The sequence below is a fragment of the Tachypleus tridentatus genome, chromosome 12 (assembly GCF_004210375.1).
Source record: "Tachypleus tridentatus isolate NWPU-2018 chromosome 12, ASM421037v1, whole genome shotgun sequence".
NCBI classification, from domain to species: Eukaryota; Metazoa; Arthropoda; class Merostomata; order Xiphosura; family Limulidae; genus Tachypleus; species Tachypleus tridentatus.
Genome location: NC_134836.1, coordinates 117,768,644 through 117,791,353, shown reverse-complemented (window position 1 = coordinate 117,791,353; position 22,710 = coordinate 117,768,644). Strand labels below are relative to the sequence as shown.

Genomic DNA, 22,710 nt, shown 5'->3' with positions numbered 1-22,710 from the left:
TTGCTCACAGTATTTGTCAGTTAGGCGTAGGAAGCATTAGTATCACAGTTTCTGTTGAAAGTGGAAAACATTGTTGGGGAACTTATGTAAAAGTAGACGTGGTTTGTTGCAAATGTTATAACAAACAACTTAATTCGTTATCATTACATGGACTATACTTTCACAAAAACATTCGATAAAACCAGCAAAATGATAGAGCACGATACAACAATAATATTACACATTATTTACTGTTATCACTCATAAGTTCTTAGAATCTATTAACATTGATGTGTACTCACTTACACAGTTCCAGCTTTAATATAAAAAGCGGGTCAACAGCTAAAATCTAAAGTCTTACCTTTATATTTGTATATGTATAGTATCTTTGTCTATTCTAACGATTCCATAATCACTGAGTCATAACATTGTGTGGCGTGCCTATCATGGTATTAATTTGTTTCATGAGAAGTACAAAATTATATGATTAGCCATTTGTGCTGTCCCACTGTGAGTATCAAAACCCGATATTTGGTGTGATAAACTTACAGACTTACCAGCCACCATGGACCTCATAGCATTAGTAAATCTTCTCTTGTGGTCCATTGCTTGCAAAGACGACACAACATATGCTTTTTGCTCTTATCTTTTGAGCCTATGAGTTCACAAATGTATCGTGAAACTGTTTCATGATGCACACAGATGGGGTAAAAAAAATGTCTATCATTATAGACCCTGTCACTGTTCTGTTGTATCAACGATCTCTTGTGACTTCTGAGTAGTTTCGTCTGAACTCCTCAAAGAATGTGCAGGCAAATGCGGTCTGTCCTGGACCACCTCTTTTTGGTCTTTGTAAATCTTCTTGGAACGACTGTGTTTTTTTACTTTTCTGGTTTCAATTCTTTCACAAAAGACAACCGCGTGCGAGACCATTTATTGTAAAAAAGCCTTTATACAAGGGTAGTCCTACTCATTCAACCATAAAAACCTGAATCCAGTTGCACAAGGAAGACGTTACAGCTGGAGATTTCCTTGAGTACAATGGAAAACCATGACATCTTTGGTGTCATACTCGTTGTGACCAACAGTGTGCTTCAACACCGCCTTAATGGTGGCTGAGTCAAAACTTATTTCATCTGCCGAGTCTGTCAGCACAGTCTTCACATGCTAGGGATAAGCAATTCCCGACTTCACTTGGGGTAAGAGACCCATCGGCTACCTTAACTTGATTTAGTCCATCCATTGAAGCAGTTTATTGAGGTCTAGGCACTGCTGAATAAAAGCAGCTACTTGGAGCCACGTGTAAGAATTACATACAGATGAGAACCTAAAAGGATAAGCTGTTCCAATTGGACCACAAGGTGTTTCCCTTTATTGGTGCTATCCCGTTCTTACACCCCATACAACTCAGTATAAGTAGATTACACGAATAAGAAAAATATTAAACATATGACCATTTATTACACTGTAATATAAATACATATTGTTTCATTTTGTTTACAGTGTATCTAACAGTGGTGAAATATTCCAATTGTTTATGTATTACCGGAACCCTCTGCTAGAATTATTACAAATTCCATACATATTTCCTTCAAGCATATGACTTTTGATAAACTCAAAATATAGCACGTCATATGTTTTCACAATTAGATTAATTGCACAAAGGTTAATTTGTCGAGTAAGTACGTGATCTATAGGAATATCCTTAAATTCTAAAACTAAACAATAAGTTCAAGCCAGAATCCCTTATAAACATTAATTGTGTCTTTGAGCTGTGGCTTGGCTTGTCTTATAATGGACATGTTACTGTTAGATGAAATGAATTTGAAAATTTGTTATTTTGGCATACGGATATGAAGACCTGTGTCAGAAACGAACCACTTAGTCTGAAATTGTAACCAAGCTAATTGCATCGTTCAACCAGGTGGTTTACTGCCAACCAAGCAGGAGCGTAGGTATTTTACATCCGATGAAGGGGATGATTTTTGCAACATGTGGACTGTTCAATTTGAAAATTGGTAATATCTGATTACGTGAACCTGAAAGCTGTAAACATGCAGTCACAGAGTAATCTTGTTGCCACGATACTTGTATGTATACTTAGGCCTACTGACTGATACTTACGAACAATCGCTTAGATCGAAAGGCTTAGAAGTACGTCTATAATAAAGATGTACATTTCGGCTACTGAAAAAACCTACATCTAGGCCTAATTATGTAATTCGATTGGTAAGAACACGAGAATCACAAGAACAAACACACAATTTGTAGGCCTGTAATGCAATAAAACAATTCAACAGACCAAACTGTAGGAGGGGATGATTGTATGCACCATACCCCCTACCTAAAATGAAAGGGAGATATATCCCATCCATCCCCCCCAGGATCTACGCCCCTGCAACCAAGCAAGATGTCATACACTTTACACGTACACATTTACTATTTTTATGAACAAAATATATCAATTCTTTGATACCATTCATAGTTTCATTTTGTGTACTTAATAAACATACCAATTATACATCACGATAAGTTCCATCTTTTAAATAACGAGCATCGCTTTGTTCTATTCCAAAATTACATCCCTCAGATTTTTAAGTGTACTTCCGATCGTTTCAGTACATTGACGAATATTGTTCATTCAAAGAGAACAGAATACTTGAAATTTAATATCATAAGAATGTATTATCAACAGTAAGAGCGAATCTTTTTTCTCTGTACTCTACAACCTATTTTCTCTACAGTTTGTTTCCTCCTGTTGACGATAAAATTATCATGCATATACATTTTTTTTTCAACTACATTCCATATATATTAATCCTTATCTGTTTGGGCCAGGTGTAGCCCGGGGTTTAGCATTCGTGAGTATAGGTCTTTAGATCTCTCAGTTGCATTATGTTACTGCCACCCAAAAAATCATAAGACTGATGGTTAAATCCCAGTATTCATTTATATAAGAGTAGCCCATAATTTAGTGGTGGGTACCGTTAACTTGTTGTCTTTTCTATCTACTCTATCAGTTCAACATTATGAGCAATTAACCCAGATAACTCTTATATAACTTTATGTGAATACTCGAAAGCGAACAAATAATTAAATCTTACCTGCAGCAGCTTCTTCCTGTTAAAATTATGAGTTATTGGTTCTTATGTATATCAAATACTTCACCACAAGCCATGGTATTATTATAATACTGAGATTAGATTATTTCCACCGGTGTTGGAGAATTTTTTGTGGATACTATTCTGATTGGAACTATTTTTATGGAGCAATTTTTAACATGTTATTAAAATATCTTGCTCCAGTAACATTAATATTTCATGTTTGTGAAGAATACAAACACTTGGCAAACATAGAACATAAAAATATCGTCACACTAGGCATTCTCCTTATAAAAGCCATGCTGTATCAAGGCCTGAAAATATCCACTTTCCTGTATCTTGTTTAATTATCATCATATCATTAAAATTCTTATTGTGACTCACAAATTATTTCACAGTATGCAGACATTAGATTATTTTACCTGTCAAGTAAATCTCATATCAGGAAAAAAAAAATCCTGTTCAGCTTGTAGAGAGAGAGGAACTATGACATTTTTGCAATATAGTGTCTTCGAATTCGTTTAGCGTATTTTTTGTGGTCGTTGCCAGGACTTTTCCGATGGAGGTTGGACTTAGTAGCATATGTAGGCCTAAGCAACCCGCGTGCCGATAGCAATGCATGTTCCATAAGCATGTCATTTCAGAAGAGCACGTTATTAAATGAAAGAAGCTGTGAATATTAAATTATAATGCCAAGTTTGACAGATATTCAAACACTAGATTTAATTTCCCATGACCAGTAAATTGCAATTGAGATTCAAAAGGAAGAAGAGGTTATTCACATCATACCTTCAAGCAATCAAGACCAGTATTACTGGTCAATAAATGTATTTTCTTGCAGAAAAGTTGCAACTTTACCACAGATGTTCCAAAATAGAAGCTGTCTTTTCAATCGGTGAATCAAGTAATGGTCAAGGGACACAGTAACCTTTTTTTGAAAGAATGTTTGTGGGTCACATGAATAATGTGCGAGCTTTGATCAACCTCGCTTATAGATTAGATCTGTACACAGCATATAGCACATTTTAAGTAATTGAAGATCTTAAACGATTTTGAGAGCATTGCCAAACCATTCTTCTCTAAAGACTTATGCTTTGCTTTTCACTTAGTTTTGTCTTTCAAAGTAATTTTTTTTTCTTTCAGCTTTATTATTCAGGATTGCCAAATGCTGAATTGGTGAGAAAGAAAGAATAAAAGCTCTTTTTGTGTGTTTCCACAACAGGCAGTTCGCATCCAGTCTACAAAGTTTCATTAATAAAAGATTTTTTCTTTATCTCTTTCCAGTTCCACAAACACGAGCTAAAACCCTTCATGTGTTTTATTTTAAATTTTGGATACGTTGAAATCAACATTTTAATTTATACGTTTCTTTTTCTTTGTAGTATAATATTTTTGTTGTTTTTTTGCGAATTTTGCTAATTTGGTCTGGAGAAAACCAGTTTATTTGATGATATAACATGATGTAAAAATCTTGGTTTACGCAAGATATAAATACATATATATTTTAGTAAAGTATAAAATGCTTATATGCTAAGCCGGAAAGAAACGTTAATATATGCGTCTTTCTAATTCTCGCTCTCTCTCACTGTTCCCCAAGCGGCGAAAACGTCAGTTAAACGTCATTTTCTTGGGTTTTTTAATCAGAGAAAGGAAGGAGGAAACTGAAAATTTCCAATAGACGTAATAGTTTTGTGTAGTTGTAAGATGGTATAAATAAGAATATGCTGTGCTGTAGTGTATAACATCCTTGAGTAAGCTAAGTGTGTACTTATTACGTTGAGTGAAAGGGTGTAAGTTGGCTCCTAAAGATTTGCTTGTTTTTTCAGTTGTATTACGAAGAAGTAATAAGTGAGTTTGAAGGTAATGTTAAACGTTTTGTTCGTTTTCGGTGCACTTGTCAGTGTCTACGTCATAAAGGCGCAGTTACGTTTAGGCTTAAGAATTAATAGTAGATTGCCAATCGTGGATGATTCTTTGTAAATAAATGACTATATGATGTATATTACATCACAGTCTGTGTCCTATTTTATTAAATCGTATTTCAGACGATGCGACTCTTGCATTGATGCAAATCGATTTCCGTTGTAGTTATTTAGTGAAAATCATATTAAACAAGTAAAAATATAAACTCAGGTTATGCTATTGCTAGATACTTCTTGCTACGTGTATAGTTACTTGTAAATTAATAACTACCATCGTTTAATATCATATTGAACTCTCTATTTAAGTAAACGGAAATAAGAGAAGGACGTCTTTACTTTCGATCTACCAACGTTTTATGTATAACTGTGAAAAACTGCAATTTGAAATTGGAACTTAAAATATGGACTGTGCATATTGGAATTTCACACTGAGTTTTTGGTAGGTGTATAAAACCTGCTTTTCGTTGGATGTGACTACGAATGTTACGACAATTAGGTTATATGCTAAAAAAAAATATATAACCTAACTATTTTCTTATAAGCTACAGCCTTTAACTTTCTAGACGACTGTCAACATGGGAATTCTCTTGGCCAAGTTGTGGAGTTTATTTGGGAACGAAGGTGAGTCCGTCTTTGTCATATTAAACTTGGAAGTGTAATAATGTAGCCGTACATAATGCTATTTATCCATTTCATTACATACGACAGCTTAACGAATGATTACATTATCTGTAGTCACAGTTTAGGTAACGTAACAGATATATTGATACATTATTTCTTGTAAACAGCTGGTTGACTGTTACTTTCAGTTATTGGTGCTTCAATTACATCAAAGTGTTGTGTAGAAACTTTAACAAACTTGTAAACTACACATTTCACGTAGTTCTTTTGTCTTGTACAGTGTGTTTGATATAGTGGATTGTGTGTGTGTGACAGAGAGATAAATGTGTTTATACAGCTTACTAATTAAAAATAAAATAATTACTTAGAAAGTTAGAATATTTTATACTAACGTCTTGAAAGATAACCATTACATTACAACTTTATCTCTGTAAGACTAAATGGTTTTAATACAACTACACTGTTGGCTTTTACTGACTTGCATATTCACACTAAAAAATAACTGATGTTCTGGGTTAGCAAACATATTTTGACAGTATATATGTTTGTATACTCCAGAAAAAATATAGATCAAAAACTTGTAGTGTTTCATAATTTGGGCATAATTTCAAAAAGAATGTTAACACTGTTTTTGAAATTATGTTTAAAGGAACTGAAACTGTATATAGTATTCTTGCAATAACTATAGTGTTTATAAACTTGCAATAATAGTTCTAAGAACTTTATCATTTCTCACATGTTTACCAAAGTTTTCAAAATTCATTTGAATGAGAGAAATGTTCTTGTTAGAACAGATTTATTTGTTTTTTCAGTAGAAAGTTTCTGGAGTCTTATTCAAGGCATCACAAGTAATCATTGCTACTTGTTAAAATATACCAGTTTAACTGTAGAAAATGTTTTGGGATACCTTTGTGATAATAGAAAATATCGTGTATACTGTGCTAAAATTGTTTTTATATACTTGCTACACGTTAATTAGTTTCAGGTTGGAATTGTCTTAATTGTAGATTTTCTACCTACCAGTAATTGTTTAGATAGCTAAATAAAAATCCAAACTTGATTATTAGTAACATGCGTATCTAATGACAGTTTAAGACTAACCTAAAACCACTAAGCTGGTCAAATTTCATGAGGTATTATAAGGATTATGGACAAAAGCGTCTCTAACAGTTGATGAATCGATGCATTTTTATCTTTAAGTCAAAATGTACAGAGGTTGTACTTGATTTATTTAGCTGTCCTGATTTATATTTAGTTTAACTCTACATTCTAATTACTTAATATTAATTATTTTTAATATTGAGATATTTCAATCCAAGATTGTTTGGTGAGTTTCAGAACAAAATGTGTTTAATTTTTGTTTCACTCTCAAGTTGTTAGTATTACTACACAACAAACCTATTTTATACAACTGTAAACTAACCACACACTATAGAATCAAGTAATGTACTTCACGTTTGATAGCATAATTACCATAGTATGCTAAAGTCCAAATGTACTTTCCAAATAGCTACCCACCTGAATGACCAAGTAATTTTCTTTGACTAGTACTAAACTGGGAGGGGGAGTTACTGTTCTAATATATGCTTTTAAAGTCTAGAATTGCACTCTACATAATTTGAAAATATGAAAACCTTTTATTCTGAAAACTGAAGTGAAGGTAAAGAAAATCATTAACAATGTCAACCACACTATATATGCTACATTCAGTAGTGGTAAGACCTTTTTACCTGATATTGGGACTCATTAGGCTACCTGATATGACCGATATGGTAGTGGCTGAGATGTTATTAACCCTCTCACTATAGTTAGGGTATGTACATCTAAACTGTAGTAAAAGGGCTATAAAGAATGTCATTGAAACATTTTGAGGACCTGGTTGTGAAGCTATAGAGGAAGTATTGAATCACCTTTATGTCACGTAAACATGATGGTAGTTATTGAATAATAGTCAAGTATGTTTTAACATGTTTTTAACATAATATTGTTTGTTTTGTTTGTTATTGACAAAGTTTTTAGTATTATACTTAGGAGGAACTGTGCTACAGGGTTGCCAGATATAATTCATTTGGAAGAGTACTGGATATGTATGGATAACTTGTGAATATAGTTGTTGTTAATATTTCTGTACATAACAAGTGTCAGTTATTCAAAAATTAGTGATAAATGTAGGAAATGCTCCTTGTTTCTTTACCTAGAAATTTGTAATACAAGTTATTTCATCAATTTGACAGATTATTTGAAAGTAGTGTAAAACAATTTTTAAATCACATTTTGAAACTTTTCTTAAAAAAGATATGTATGTTTAATATCTAACGATGGATTACAATTAAGAAACATTAAACAAGCATTGTTTCTGGAGTGTTGAAAACATTTATTCAAAATTTGTAGTCTTTAAGATTTTCTAAATAAATTATACAAGTAACTATAGATACCAATATATTTTGAGGTGTTTATATGCATGCAAAAGGTAATTTTAATTTTTTTTAACACATACGAACTCTATCGTCTCCTAGTTTATTCCACAAAAACGATTATATACTGGTGCATTTAAGTCTATATAATTCGCATGATTTAAAAAAACAAACAACAACAACATTTATCCAAGTATAAGAAACGAAATACTTTGGGTGTAGGTTTCCAAGTTCTAGCACGAACATTTGGATACGTTTGTATAACATGAACTAAAAAAAATTACTACAGTCATAGATTATTTAGCGTAAAACGATTGAAGTTAAACACAAAATTCTGGTATTTTTGTTTGTTAGAATTGCCACACTTAAATTTTGAATACGTTATGCAAGACTTGTTTTAAGAGTCTCCCAATGGCACAGCGGCATATCTATGGACTCCCACAGTAAGAAACCGGGGTTTGATACTCGTGGTGAGCAGATTATAGATATCACAGTGTGTAACTTTGTGTTTAATTTTAAACAAACAAAGGTATTAAAAACTTTCGATCAAAATTATAAGAATACTGGATTATGCTTACAAATTTATGTATAAATTTTTAAAAGCTAGTTATGTAAAAAAAACAAAACAACTGATTCGTGTATGGGAGAATAGTTTTTACCTTAAGCCTAACAGTGAATGAGGCACGAGCTTCAAATAGGCTGATATATATAAATCCACACATTAATCTAACGATGCGAATTAATCTACGTAAATGTAAAATAGAATATTAATTCAGAAAAACTAAAGCCTAATCATTAACGTAGTAAGAACTTGAACATTTTTTTCACTTGTTTTAATTCGGTATGTCTTCGGGCTAACGCCTTAGGCTATAGCTAATGTTCATGCACACCAGTTAGTGACGTGTTTTCGTATTTCGTTTACGTTGTAGTTTTTTTGTATGTAAAATCAATTTTCTTTACAATTTGATACTTTAAAGTTCTAGTTTAATATATGCGTTTATTTACTACTGCTCTAACGCCTACTGTATCCGCCGTGAGAATTTTGTAATATAACTGTTAACCACATTATTATATGGTAAAGAGTACACCATATAATGTTGACGGTGCGTAGTGGTGACAAATTGCTTTGTAAATTATGGTCAACTTGCACAGACAGCGTTCGAGAGGCTTTGCGTCAAATTCGAAAAAAAAAAAAAAAAGTTTTTGAAATCTTGTACTAAGAAGCTATCGTATTAGAAAATAGTTTCCAACCGAAGATTTTATTTCCGTGTTTTGGTCGAGGTAAATAGTTTCTCACTTGTAAGATTTCCTGTTTTTAATCCAGGTCTGTTGAATAATCACGTTTCTCCTGTTTATCTGAGACTTCGTGATGACGAGAAACTCGCTTGAAGTAAAAATGTATTCTTAAAGCTCACTGTTCTGTTTTTTTTAACCTGAGGATAACCTAAGAAGGTCAAAACGTTGTTTTTGTACTTTATTTTTAAAGTTTTAATATCCATACTAGTCTTCTTGAGAAAGAACATTCTTGAACGGTTTGATATAAAACGCACGTGGATATCTTAACAGGCCTCGTGACGATTTAAACTGTTGCACGTAACTCTAAATTAACTAACATTAGCTAGTCACTGACACACGTGTAGTGAACTACAAACGTAAAAAGATTTATATACACGTACATATATATATTTTTCATATGATTATCTTTATTGCTAAACATATGATATAGTTTATATAAAAACACTAACAGTTCAGTTGCAGTAGTAAGAAACTCAGTATTAGATTTAAAACAAATAACCTGTCGTTTACGGGTGATGTCTAAGTTATAAGATGTGAAATGTTTTATTGTAGAAATTTAAATTACACACTGAGGAATGCATTATTTAATTTTTTAAAGGTTTGTATATTGCAACAATAATTTCACAAGTGAAGTTTGGATTACCGTCCCTTATTACACGTACGCTGCAGTTAGATGTAAATGTCAATAGGCCGAAACTGCGTCATCTGTCAACGAGTTATTTTGGCAGTATATAAATCATTCGTGTTTTATACGTCTTTTGTTTACCTGAAACTGTTCCTATCCACTTTCACTATCAACTATGAGTGTTGTTTTAGCCTTCCAGAAATTTTCCAACACTAGTTTATATTTATTGAAATGGCGGATATGTTATGAAATTGATTACTTTGAAGTTTATAATTGAGAGTATTGGAAACCTACCCAGATTTTTTCGTCTTCTACAAGGCCATCACAAATAGTTTATAAGTAGTTTAGAAAGTAATTTTTAAATATATTTAAAAATTAAATTAAGTAATATCAAATCTAGCGTTCAGTTCTTTTGGCTCTTGTAGAATCTTTTATTCTAATAAACATTCTCAAGGGGCGCTCTATTATAAAAGTGGGTTTTTTATTTGTTTATACTAAAATATGTTTAAGATTGGGTTGCAAGTAGACTTATATGGCGAAACTATCTTCTGTACAAAGATAGCTATATATATATAAAAAATCTCGGGAGAAATTTGAATTTTAATATGTATATTTATTTTATGTATTATTTTGAAAAATTCAACAATACAATTTTGCTACACGTTCTTGTACGATAACGTATTTTAAAGTTTTCGAACTCGGATCGCAATTTTTAAGATTATGAAAATTAAGAAATTAAAACACACACACACACACACACACACACACACACACTTGAAACAAGTGTCGCATCTCTTATTTTATGTTTTGTATTTTCCACATTTTCAAACTCAAATAACAACTTCCTACGCACCACTTGTGGAACGTTTCTATCGCATCATTACGTTACGATGTGCAACAACGTTCTTTGGACGCTGCTTCGTAATGTCACAGATATGTCCTAAGGTTTAGGGTAATCAGTGAAGTAGGTTACTGTAGTTCTTAACAAGATACATCTTTTGTTATTGGGACTTCTCGGATATATACAGATGTTACATGTAACCAGTTCTTATAACTGACACCGGATATTACATTAAAAATGAGGTTTGTAATGATCGACATGTCGCAGGGGTTTTATATTCGTTACAGAATTAAATCGTTTTTTTAAATATCTTTGCATGTTTCTAGTTTTGTAATAAATTCGTGTTTGATTCTGCCCTTCGTAGATACACTATCTTTCAGATATGAACAAGGTGACCGTTCGTTTTTCTTTTTTTATGTTAGTATGCCCTGGTAGATATGAAACTGAGACACCTAATTGCCTCAATTTCGATATATGTTGCACAGATCTCAAACTGGCCACAAATGCACCCTCGACAAGTGCTAGTTGTCGAATTACCGTTCTATATACATGTTTGTTTTTACTGCTTTCACAACATCCTAGAGTTTATCAACTGTTTGTGTTATTTTACCTGAATGTTCGTGAGGAAAAGTGAAACTGACAAGCTTCGAGAACAAAAACAAGTGGTCACTCTGGCTATAATGCAGATATTTTTCAGTTGTTTAGGATAATTGAAAGCCAATGGTTTGTTGTTTTTTTTACTACAATTTGTTACGTGTAATGGGTGAGCTAGTAACATGTACCCCGTAACTTTAACTTACAGAACTAGTTTAGTAAGTAGCAGGACGGATAGAGGTAAACTAAAGACATGTTTTGGTAATGTATATTTTTCATATTACTGTTCACTCTTCCTCCCGATCGTGCAGAAACTTAGTAGATGTTTATAAAAGTATATTAATGCATATGTTGTTTCATTAATTTTTTATTTTGAACATTTGTGTGCTCGACATTGTGTTGGTGTTTAAAACATTTCCTTCAACAAGTGCAGCTCATTAGTTATGTTTTCACGTTGTGTGTCTGCTTCACAGTTTAACTGGCTAGTAATATAAGAACAATGCTACTAAGCCTACTTTCAAGTGTTAAAAACTCTCATAAGACCAAGGATGCGTATTGTATGCAGAAGAGACACAGGATAGGTAAGATACGACATACAAAGGACGTTCGTTTGCAGAAGTCGTCGGTTCCGCGCACAAAGGACGTTCATTTCTTGCAGCGGGTTCGGATCCCCGTCGCACCAAACATGCTCGCTCTTTCAGCCTGGGGGCATTATAATGTGACGGTTAACGTCAATATTCGTTGGTAATAGAGTAGCCTAAGAGTTGGCGATGGATGGTTATGACTACCTGTCTTCCCTCTAGTCTTACACTGCAAAATTAGGGACGGCTAGTGCAAATAATCCTCGTGTATCTTTGCGCGAAATTAAAATCTTCTTGCAGAAGATATTGGTACCACACAAAAAGGAAGTTTTTATTATCTTCAAAAGAGGGCACAAGCAATTGTTTTTTGTTAATAGTATTAAATACCATAATTGGAGCCATCAGTATTAACATGAGTATTAACAGCTACAGGACCAAGCTTAAACAACTTGTTTTAACTGAAATAACTCTCATTACCGTAATGTCTCTCATTCATTCTGTAATGTGTATTACTTCTGTGTGTGTGTGTGTGTATGTTGTCCAGTATGCATAAGTTACAAAGTTCCCCTGGAAGGTAACAAACACTTACATATGCAAGTAATTTAAACTTGCTCTATTTGTATATATTTTGATGACATTTTATGGTGAAAATTTTCACATAACAGAAGCCATTAACTTGATTAATTACCATTAGTGGAGATTAAAGCTGCCTGATTTAGAAATGGCTCACTTTTGGTAAAGTCAGTGTAGTTAGACTGTATTGATTAGTTGTACATTTAAAATAATCCTATGTAATGCAGGTAGTGTGTGACAAATTGAATTAATATGATCCGAATATATTGGTAAGACATACACAAGATCACTGACTGCCCCAAATTGTTTGTTTACAATTTACTAAAGGTATCGCGCATGCACACACATTTAAAACTGTTACAAATAATTGAATAACAAATGCATAAGCAGAGAAAGTTAAATCTTACAAAAATAAAATGATTTAAAATCATTTGTTAAAATTTTCAAACTGAATGTTGAAGTGAAATAACTTATTTTAAGAACTGTATCTTTCTGGAACAGATAACAGTTAAACATCGAAAAAAAAAAGATTTGTATTAACCCAAAAGTTCCAGACACAAGTTGTAGAGTGTGTTGGATAATTATTTCTGTTCATATTTATAGTTGATAAGTATTAATTATGTTATTAAATGTTGCTTAAAATAATCATTGAATTGAAATTGTTTAAAATTAATTATTGCAAAAATAATTCACCAGTTGAAATCAGGGTTTCTTATTATTGCTATTTTTAGTTACTTCAATTATCCAAGTAGATGAAATGTTATATTATTTCTCATTATTGTTCACAATTAATTGAAGTTTGTGAAAATTAATTTATGTCATGACTCAACAAATAATAAAATAATCTTTGATTATTTCAACTGAGGTCTTGAGAGAAACATTAATTAGTTGAATGTAGTTAATTAATGAGTCTGATCATTAATCACTTAGCAAATTTCACTAATTACTCGACTTTAGCTAATCAGTACAGCTAATGTTATTAACTTTTACGATTCGTCAAGCAGAGGTTTCTGCTTTAACATATATATAGACCTCTCGTGCAACAAGCAGATTTACCCTGTCTCTTCCCAAACGACTAGAAAAGATCAAATTCCCAATTTTTTGGTGAATAATTGTTTTTTTTTGTTTTTCTTTGGGAGGGGACCTGGCCTGATACACTTTATGCACCAAAAGGGTTAACAGTACACAAATAATGTTGATAAAACCAAATCTCAATAATGAGAAAACAGATGTCATATATTCAGTTATAACCAGAAAACTGACTGACTTTGACACTTCGTAAACAACCATTTTCTTATAATGTGGAGACTAAAGTTTATTAAATTCATATTACAAGAAGTGAGATAAAGACTTTGAAATGAGTCCTCTCGAAATGATCTTAGCCGAACCTTCAATGTTTCGAGCTTGCAGAAGCATTGATAATTAACTTAAATATGTTGCACTACTTTTAATATTACTGTGCACGAGTCAACATAAGGACTACTGAAATTGTTGCATGAGTTTCTGAACAGTATTAATGATCGTACGTTTTCTGTTTTAACAAGTTCTACTTATCTTTGCCACTGAAGGTGACAAAGATTTGTTTTCACCTCTATATGTTTGTCAGCAAGATTTCTCATGAATGGTTGAATGGAACTTAATCAAAATTAGTAGACCTTTGGACTGTGATGGAACTTAGCCTGTTGCAGCTGTTATTGAGTCAAAGTCCCCAAAATCCCTCTCTCAACATGGGAACTGACTTTTCTCACTCTCTTTGCTCTATTACTCAGTCAGAAATGATCAGATTTTGATTAAACCTGGTGGACACGTGTGGGATATTATTCCTCGTTGTCCTGACATAAACCTTCATTGTGGCTGATAACAAAGGATACATGGACACTTTTGTTTTTAAAGCTGAATAGGATGAGTGTTGCATGGCAGAGGTGTGAACTCTACAAAGTGACTCCTCTAGTCACTAATGTTTCTGACAAGCTAGGTTTGACACAAAATTATGTATTAATGAATCAGTAAAAATGTTTCTATGCATAGATAGACTTGTAGATCTGATCTAATAAGGCAGAGTTGTTCTCTTTGTCTAGTCTGCTAGTTTAGGTCTTTTTTTTAATATTTAAATATGTTTAGAATAACTGTATCTGAAACGGTTATGAAATAACCTTGGGAATGTAATCCAGTTTGACCAGGAAGGTGGAGTGTCACATAGAACCTAACCAGTTGTCCCAGTTTTATGTGTAACCTACATTTGTATCTGATTAACAACCTTGGCTACAAAAAGAAGTGAAACAAGGTGGAGTTGAATATATGCATTTATACTTGTAAATACACGGACATTTTTGTATGTTATAATTATGTAAATTATACCTGATTTTTTTAAAGTGGGAATGTACATGAAATGTTCAGTTTGTAATGTACGTTGTGGGTTATTATTATTATCCAGTGGAATTAATAATTATAATATACAATATTATGTTTGTGTCTCTGTCACCAAGCTATTAGTCATATGGATTTTTTTTTTCATTTTGCAGAACACAAAATTGTCATTGTAGGCCTTGACAATGCTGGGAAAACAACAATTCTGTATCAGTTGTAAGTAGATATTTCAATGAGTAATTCTGTTTTGGCAACAGCACGATTATATTAAAATATGTATTTTAAGTTTCTGTATTGCTACAAATAAATTTGTTTTATATGTTCTACATCAAAGATATTCATTGAATAAATAATATAAAATTTAAGACCAAGAAAACTTTGTCCAATGCTTCATCCATCTTTGGATTCTTACCTCACTTGATGTTGGTTTTGAAGGTTGGTTTTGTTATAATTCTGTTGAATGTTGTCTACTCTTAGTTGTTTTATTTTGTTGCTTCTTAAATGTAGATGTTTATATGTTTTGATGCTATTCTACCTATATTTAAGTTTTTATTACCCTTACGTTCATCAACTATTGGTAGCTTGTTTTGTTTACCTTCAATGTGCTAGTAAAGTGGTCTTGTTTGATAAATTTGACAGATTTATTGCAACATTTTATCTTCTAATGTGATCAGTTTCTTCTTTCTCTCCACTCAAGTCTACTTAGTTTGGCTACACGGTAGATTGATTAATTTTTCTTAACTCATTATTGAAGTTAGGAATGTTTTAGTGTCCATGTTGGAGCTACTTGTACAGAGCATTGAAAAATCTCTGGAACCATCCATGATTTTACAGAATGTGTTCTATGTGCTTTCCCTCCAAACTTCTTTAAAGTTTGGATGGACTTGAACTTCTTATGCTTTGACTGCACCGTAATCAGTTGTGTTTCTAAAATTAAGAAAAACTACAAATTGTTTGTGGTTCCAGGTTCTTGAAATAATTTGTACATTCATCAAAAGAGGTTCCACATTGCCCGAGTACATTAGGTTCCACACTGCCCGAGTACATTTGGCACATCTGTGTCCATTTCCTGATACTTTAAATCTGTGTGATTCAGGTTTCAGTCTGCAATATCTGAAGCAGTTTATTTTTTTCATCATCATGCTGTTGTCTTCAGTTAGATCAGGGGTTCCCAACCTTTTGGCACTTGTGACCCACCGGTTGGGAACCCCTGAGTTAGATGGTAATGTTATAACTGACCTTTTGTTTAAACTCAGTTGGCTTTTTAACAGTACCCTATATACACTGTTTTTGTATTAAATTTGATAACACTTTTCCTACCACCTGTACTTGTGAATAGTTGTTTACTTTCTCTTCCACTTGTTTGGACTGATGCTTGTAGTGGTACAGAACTTTGTGGTTTATTTATAAGACATCCCATCTTTTTAAACTGCCCTGTTGTTTCCAATATGTTATGGTGGTAGGTTATATTTGTTTCTAATTGATAATAATTAAAATGAGTTTATTTTTAATACTTCTGAATTTGTAAATGTATGTAGTTGTTTTTTATAACTAGCTTAATGAAAGAGGTTGTTCATACGTCTCCAACAATTGGAAGTAATGTAGAAGAAGTCGTGTGGAAAAATGTCCATTTCATCATGTGGGACTTAGGAGGTCAGGAGTCACTTCGAGCTGCATGGAATACCTATTATAGCCATGCAGAGGTAAGATATTAAAATTTTAATGATTTGTTAATTGGAGACTTTTCAACGTGTTTTATTTTTATGATAAATCAGTAATATTTTTTGTTTTTTTCAAATGCACATTCTGTTTAAATTAAGCCAGATGAATTATAAAATGTACATTTTGGAGACAGCTTGAGTGTGTAGTGAAAGACATTTTATTATAAGTGTGTGATGCTTCAACAGGTCTGTCACCACTAGGTACAAGTAGTTTTACATAGATGCAGAATTATCAATGTGAATATACAGTACAAACAAAGAAGCTATGTGACCAGGGATTGTTTAATATATGGTACTTTGACACCTCAGTATGTTGGTTTAGAGTAGAGCTATTAGTTAGCTTCTGTTATTTTTGTTATTGTTAGGTTCTTTTTTAAAATTTCAGTTTTATATATATAGGTATAATGTGTTTCTTAATTTTTCTTGTTATTGTTACAATGGTGATAAACATGGATGGTTCCCTTTATTATATTTGAACCTGGTTTCCAGTTTTCTTCTAGCTTCTTCAGTGTGGAATTCTGACAGTACATTATTTTATGTATAATTCCACATAATATTTGTTTAGTAATGACTTTAATTTAGGGCTAGGTTTTTGAGTGAATTTGAAGATGATGGGGAATTCTGTTTTCTTGCAAGTGTTCATTATTTTGTAACTGAGTTCAGAGATGATTGGTGGACTGCAGCTTAATGTTCTGATTTTGCTTTGTGTGTCAGTCAGTTTTGTTTGTGGGTTGAGTTTCTAAGTTTTCATAGTTGTTTGTGTGGTTGTTTTTAAGCTGGCAAAGCCCTTTTAATTTACATTTCCGGTAGATGTTTTCTTTCTCTCTCGGAACTTACAACAGCAAAAACTAACTTCAATTTCAGTAACCAAAACTTTCATCAAATAAATGTTTTAAACACTGGCTATTCTATTGCACATGTTTTCACCAACTTATTTTGATCTGGGCAATGTGTGCAAGTGAAACCAGTGTATCTGTACAAGGAAGAAGGATGAAACCCTGGTTTCACTTGTACCAAACCTATATACACGTGCTTTATACATAAACTCAATTGAACCAAATGTTAAATTCAGTGTTTAATGCAAATTACAAAGTTATCTTTTTATAACCTTGACAGTATCAGGCATGACACACAGTACTATTTACATTTGCAGTATTGAACAAATAGATTTGATTGTTTGAGTAGTACAGCACCTTGGAATAGCAAAATCCAATAAAATGATTCCATAAAAATACCAGCTGTTCTGAGCATTTCTTTAGGTCATCAGCATAATTCTTTAGAAAATTCCAGTAGATGGGTACATGACTAACTAGTCTTAACACATTGAAGTATTTGTTTTAATGTATTCTAATTTGGAATATTTTAGCTGTGTAATTTTTTCGTTAGAGGTAGTAGGTTAAACCCAATGTTAATCGTGGGCCTCATGCATATAGCAGTAAGTTTTATTTATTTGATGTCTACAAAAACCTAATTTCAAAATATTGGTTAAAAAAGTCATTGTATAATCCAAGTACGTTTCAAGGGGTCAATTGGGAAGGCTGTCTGAATATTGTCACTGACTTTTAAAATAACAAAACTGTCAAGCACTTTGGTCGTTTTTTTTTCCTCAGTTTCAGTCTGTCAGAAGACCTCTGTTTTTGCATATTTTTTTGGTAATTGAGATTTCAATACACAAAAATAATTATTGATTAAACTAATGTTCATAGTGTCTGATCATGATGTTAGTGAATATTATATTTAGGTTGAATTTTGTGCTGTGTATGTTGCTAAGATAAGTATAACAAAATCTGATACCTTATCACCATGAAAATTGTTAAATATCTGTGTCTTGCTATCAGTTGTTCCAAATAAACCATAACTGTTATATCTTTTAAGAATACACTAGTTAAATAGTTTACATTTCATTTAAACTTCAAATTATTAGAACCAACACCAGAAAAATTAACTGAACTCTGCAGTGTATATGGAGTTTGTTGACTTAGATGTAGTCTGTCAGTTGTACACATTTCTTCTAAAATCAGTACAATGTGGTATGATATAATAACTATTCAAATGTTGTCTATTCTATTGTTACTGTTGTTTTTTGCAGGCTAGAAGTGTAAACTTTAATAAAACTAACTTGTTTTTGCTGTTGGATATAAAGTTTTTAAAAAGCAACAGTAGATGTAAACATAATAAATTAAGTAGTGATAGAAGAACAGTGCTAAATAAAACCTAAACCTACAAATAAAAACCTACCTTGGCATTCCTGTATGTTTCAGTTTCTCATACTTGTGGTAGACAGCACAGATAGAGAGAGACTGTCAGTAAGTAAAGAAGAATTATGGAAAATGTTAAATCATGAGGTGAGAACAAAACATTGTTTTAATACATTAAAAATAGAATAATGTTTTAAGATAAGTGAGCCTCTCTTGTTCTAGTAACATTGTACTGTGAACTGGAAGTAAAATAATCCAAGCCAAGTTAACCTTGTAACAGTTTATAATGTAAACACTCTATTTGGAGTCGTGTGTTTTAATTTAAAGCTTCTATCTTCTCTTGTAGTTTAAGAGTAGCTGAAGAGGTAAGTTGTGTAAACTTTATTCTACTCAGAATTTTATATCTGTTTTTTATATGGATATTAAATTATTAAGACTGTGTATGGCTTGTGTAATTATAAAATCACATTTTAAATTACTTTAAGTAATGTATGATAATTTAAATAGCAAAATTTGTGAAGTATCATTAGTTTAACCTACGTTTAGAATTGTTAGGTTTAGAATGGGATTCCTTTGAAAAGCTGTGTTCTGTATGAATTGTAAGTATTGCAAGAATGTAGGGAAAATGGAGTATAGAATACTGATGTGTATAACAAGAACTTGACATGACAGTCTGCATTAGTGTGTTTCGAGGAACTTAAGACATCTATATCAACGTTTTTCATTTTTATAGGATCTTAACAAGACATCTGTTTTAGTATATGCTAATAAACAAGACTTGAAAGGTTGTATGACTCCAGCTGAAATATCCGATCAGTTGAAGCTTACTTCTTTAAAGAAACATAGATGGAGAATTCAAGCATGCTGTGCTCTTTCTGGAGAAGGGTGAGTAATTATAACAAAATTTATAAAGAAAAACTGAATTAGACCCTACTTAATTATGAACTAAGAATATTTTGAACAGCTTAGCTGTGAAGTTTGAAATGTTCTCAACTTTTGGTTTTACTTCATGAAGTATAACAGACAATTAACACCAAGTTTTATGTTTTTATAAACATAATAATTAGTGGTTCTTAACTGTTCTGCATTATGTTTAAACAAGTTTTAACTTTGCAAGAATTTGTTGGCAATGTATGAAAGAACAAATGTTAACAAGGGACACAATTTTTTTTTAACAATTAATTATTTTGTATAAAAAGACCAAGGCTTTATGGACAGAAAGATCCATCTAAGGTTAGTTTGATCATATTATGACAAACTTACCCTGCTCTTTGACTAGGTCAGTCTTTCCTGGATACCTCTCTCCTGTCATAAGCTTTTAACTACAGGCTGATGGGACTTAGACTTGTGTAATTACATTTTATATTTTGTAATACAACTTGTGATATATGTAATAACTTTGTGAGCTAGTTAAAGCTTTTACACACTTAACTCCTTATGAAAATATTTCTTAAACTCAGTTTGAAAGTTTGACTAATCCTGTTTAATTTGTAGTATTTCGAAATGTATTATATGACTTGTTTGTTTTGTTTAGTGTTCTATTGATGTTGGAGTTTATTTTGATAAAGTTTTTGTCATTGGTTTGCAATGTTTGTTACTATTACCAGGTTATATCAAGGTCTTGAGTGGATTTATCACCAGCTGAAAAGCAAAAAGTGAATTTCATGGTAGCTAGATACAGTATTTTGACAAATGGTGGTCTTATTTTACCTGTGGTTACCATGCTGTGACAAGGAAAGGTCTTGAAGGTTAGACAGCTGCGTCGTAACAAGGAGAGTGTATTCCAACAGTAATTGTGTGTTTACGATCGAGTGACGTGCTCTTCATCAAAGTTTGATAACAAAAGACCAGATTTAGCTTCAGTGTTTTTTAAAACTTTTTTAGGTTGTCAAACCAAGATGACTCTGTTTTGACATAAATACTGTCATGATCTGTGTATTGAAATCTCACTAGAAAGGTTTATAGTACATCAAACATTAATAAACTCTGGGATATGAGACTCGGTGTCTCTAGTTACCCGGGCTGTTCCGTAATAGACCTGTTCAACAGGTTTAATGCTCTGAGCTGTCTACTGTGACTTTCTTATTTGTGTGATCTGTTTCAAGCGTGATTGTCATATTTTCTCTGCTGAAAATTGGAAACATGAAAGTTTGTGATTTTCTTTTATACTTACTGTACAATTGTATAAATACACAATTTTGTAGGAAAAAACTTTGTAAACTGTTGGGTTTTAAGTCTTTCATTAGCAGTTGTGTAGTATTTTGACTCATTCTTTTTATGTAAAACTAAGATATCAAGTGTTATTTAAATCGAATTTGAGAAATATTTGTGGAAATTTGTAATTTTTTGAAACTTCTAAGATTATGACTTTAATATTTGTTTCAAAATTCATTTTTAATAAAATGTTCATTAATAAATGTGTATGCTATGCTTTAAAAACAATTAATAATTCTTTTTCAATAATTAGCTTATCAAAATATTTAAATACTTGTCAAGCTTTATTAGGTTCAATCAATTCGTATCATTGTAAATAGGGCTCAAAACAATGGTGTGGTCCTGGTTTCCCTACTGTCCATATTTTGTACATTTTAATTTAAAAACAACACACTTATATTAAGGCCTGCATCTCGTCGTATGTGATAATCTTAGCCTTTCCTTCTCTCCAAAATAAGGATAATCTAAACAGGAATTTCTTGTACGATTTAATGGATTATTTCTATGTAATTAAACTTTCTAACGTGAAATGACCAGCAAATGTTGAGATATTTATTGTACTTACTGATGGTATAGTGTCTGATAAAGAATTATTTATTTTCCTGGATATTAAACTATTGGTAGAATATTTTATTAGTAGAAACACTGTTCAGATTTGAAGTTTATATTTTCTAAGGTAAAGTGTTATAAGCATATTAACTTGTATCAGTATCCAGTCGTTGAATCGGAGAAAAAGGTGGAGGTCCATTAACTTATTTTTGTATTAAATGAACTTCTATTTTTATATTCATCAGTTTATAAATCATAAAAGTAAACTTTCCAAATTCAGTTTCTCAGAATGCTTCCAAAAACAAGAACATCAAACATCTTTCTGGACTTTAGAATTCTTCCATATTATCTTTGTTATAACTTCTTGATTTTGTTATTTAACTTAGATAAAGAACAAACACTTAAGGCTCTATGAAATTAACTTTAAAACTAAGTTAATAATAAAACATTTTAAAATGAAAGTTTTGTTTTTCAACATTTATGATAAATTTGAGATTAAAAAATGTATATCTTCATTCACCATCATTACTGATTACATTAGGAGGTGTGAAAAACACCATAAAAGTGTAGTGGGAACATTGTGTACCATATTTCTGACGTTAGGGAAGGGTAAATGTATGAAGAATCTTTGTAGTTATCTGCACCAAATTAAACTTACTTGTTTCTTTTGATATCGTTCTAGAAGTATATTTGGAACTTTGTGTGATCTCATAAAATCTCAAACGACATTTAGGTTTATTTGTTCTTACAGAGGATTGGTAGCATTACCTGAACGATTTATTGCACATGTTAATTCATTGGTTATGTTTACATGGTGCAAATTGTGGAGCCATTGGCAACATGTTTATTACACCTTCAATTTAGTTCACACTGTCTTTTACCTCCTGACAGTGCAATACTGCAGTGGTTAGAATTGAATCTGGATGAATATATTGCAGCCTTTTCGAGAAATTATATCCCCATATCAAAGTAAATTACTTAATGTATTGCCAAAAAAAAACAAACGAACATTTGTAAGAAAGAACTTAAAGTGCCTTCTATATTTACACACTATTTAGGACAATAATGTTCCTTCCAAGTTTTCCAAGACCAGTATTGTTGCCAACATGTTAGG

The 22,710-nt window shown here is 32.0% G+C and overlaps 1 protein-coding gene across 3 annotated transcripts; it reads left to right on the top strand.

Annotated features, from left to right (window-relative positions):
- The first annotated feature begins 4,686 nt into the window (after window positions 1-4,686).
- Window positions 4,687-21,250, top strand: LOC143234474 (ADP-ribosylation factor-like protein 5B). Of its 3 annotated transcripts, none has more exons than XM_076471863.1 (7): window positions 4,691-4,940; window positions 5,566-5,623; window positions 15,070-15,130; window positions 16,470-16,617; window positions 18,897-18,980; window positions 19,567-19,718; window positions 20,441-21,250. In XM_076471863.1, exons 2-7 carry the CDS (start codon window positions 5,578-5,580, stop codon window positions 20,490-20,492), a joined length of 543 nt encoding a protein of 180 aa, XP_076327978.1. In that variant the 5' UTR covers window positions 4,691-4,940; window positions 5,566-5,577; the 3' UTR covers window positions 20,493-21,250. The 3 variants fall into 3 exon arrangements, with proteins under 3 accessions (XP_076327976.1, XP_076327978.1, XP_076327977.1); XM_076471862.1 differs by having other exon boundaries at window positions 4,692-4,940; window positions 5,309-5,623; XM_076471861.1 differs by having other exon boundaries at window positions 4,687-5,623.
- The last annotated feature ends 1,460 nt before the right edge of the window (window positions 21,251-22,710 follow it).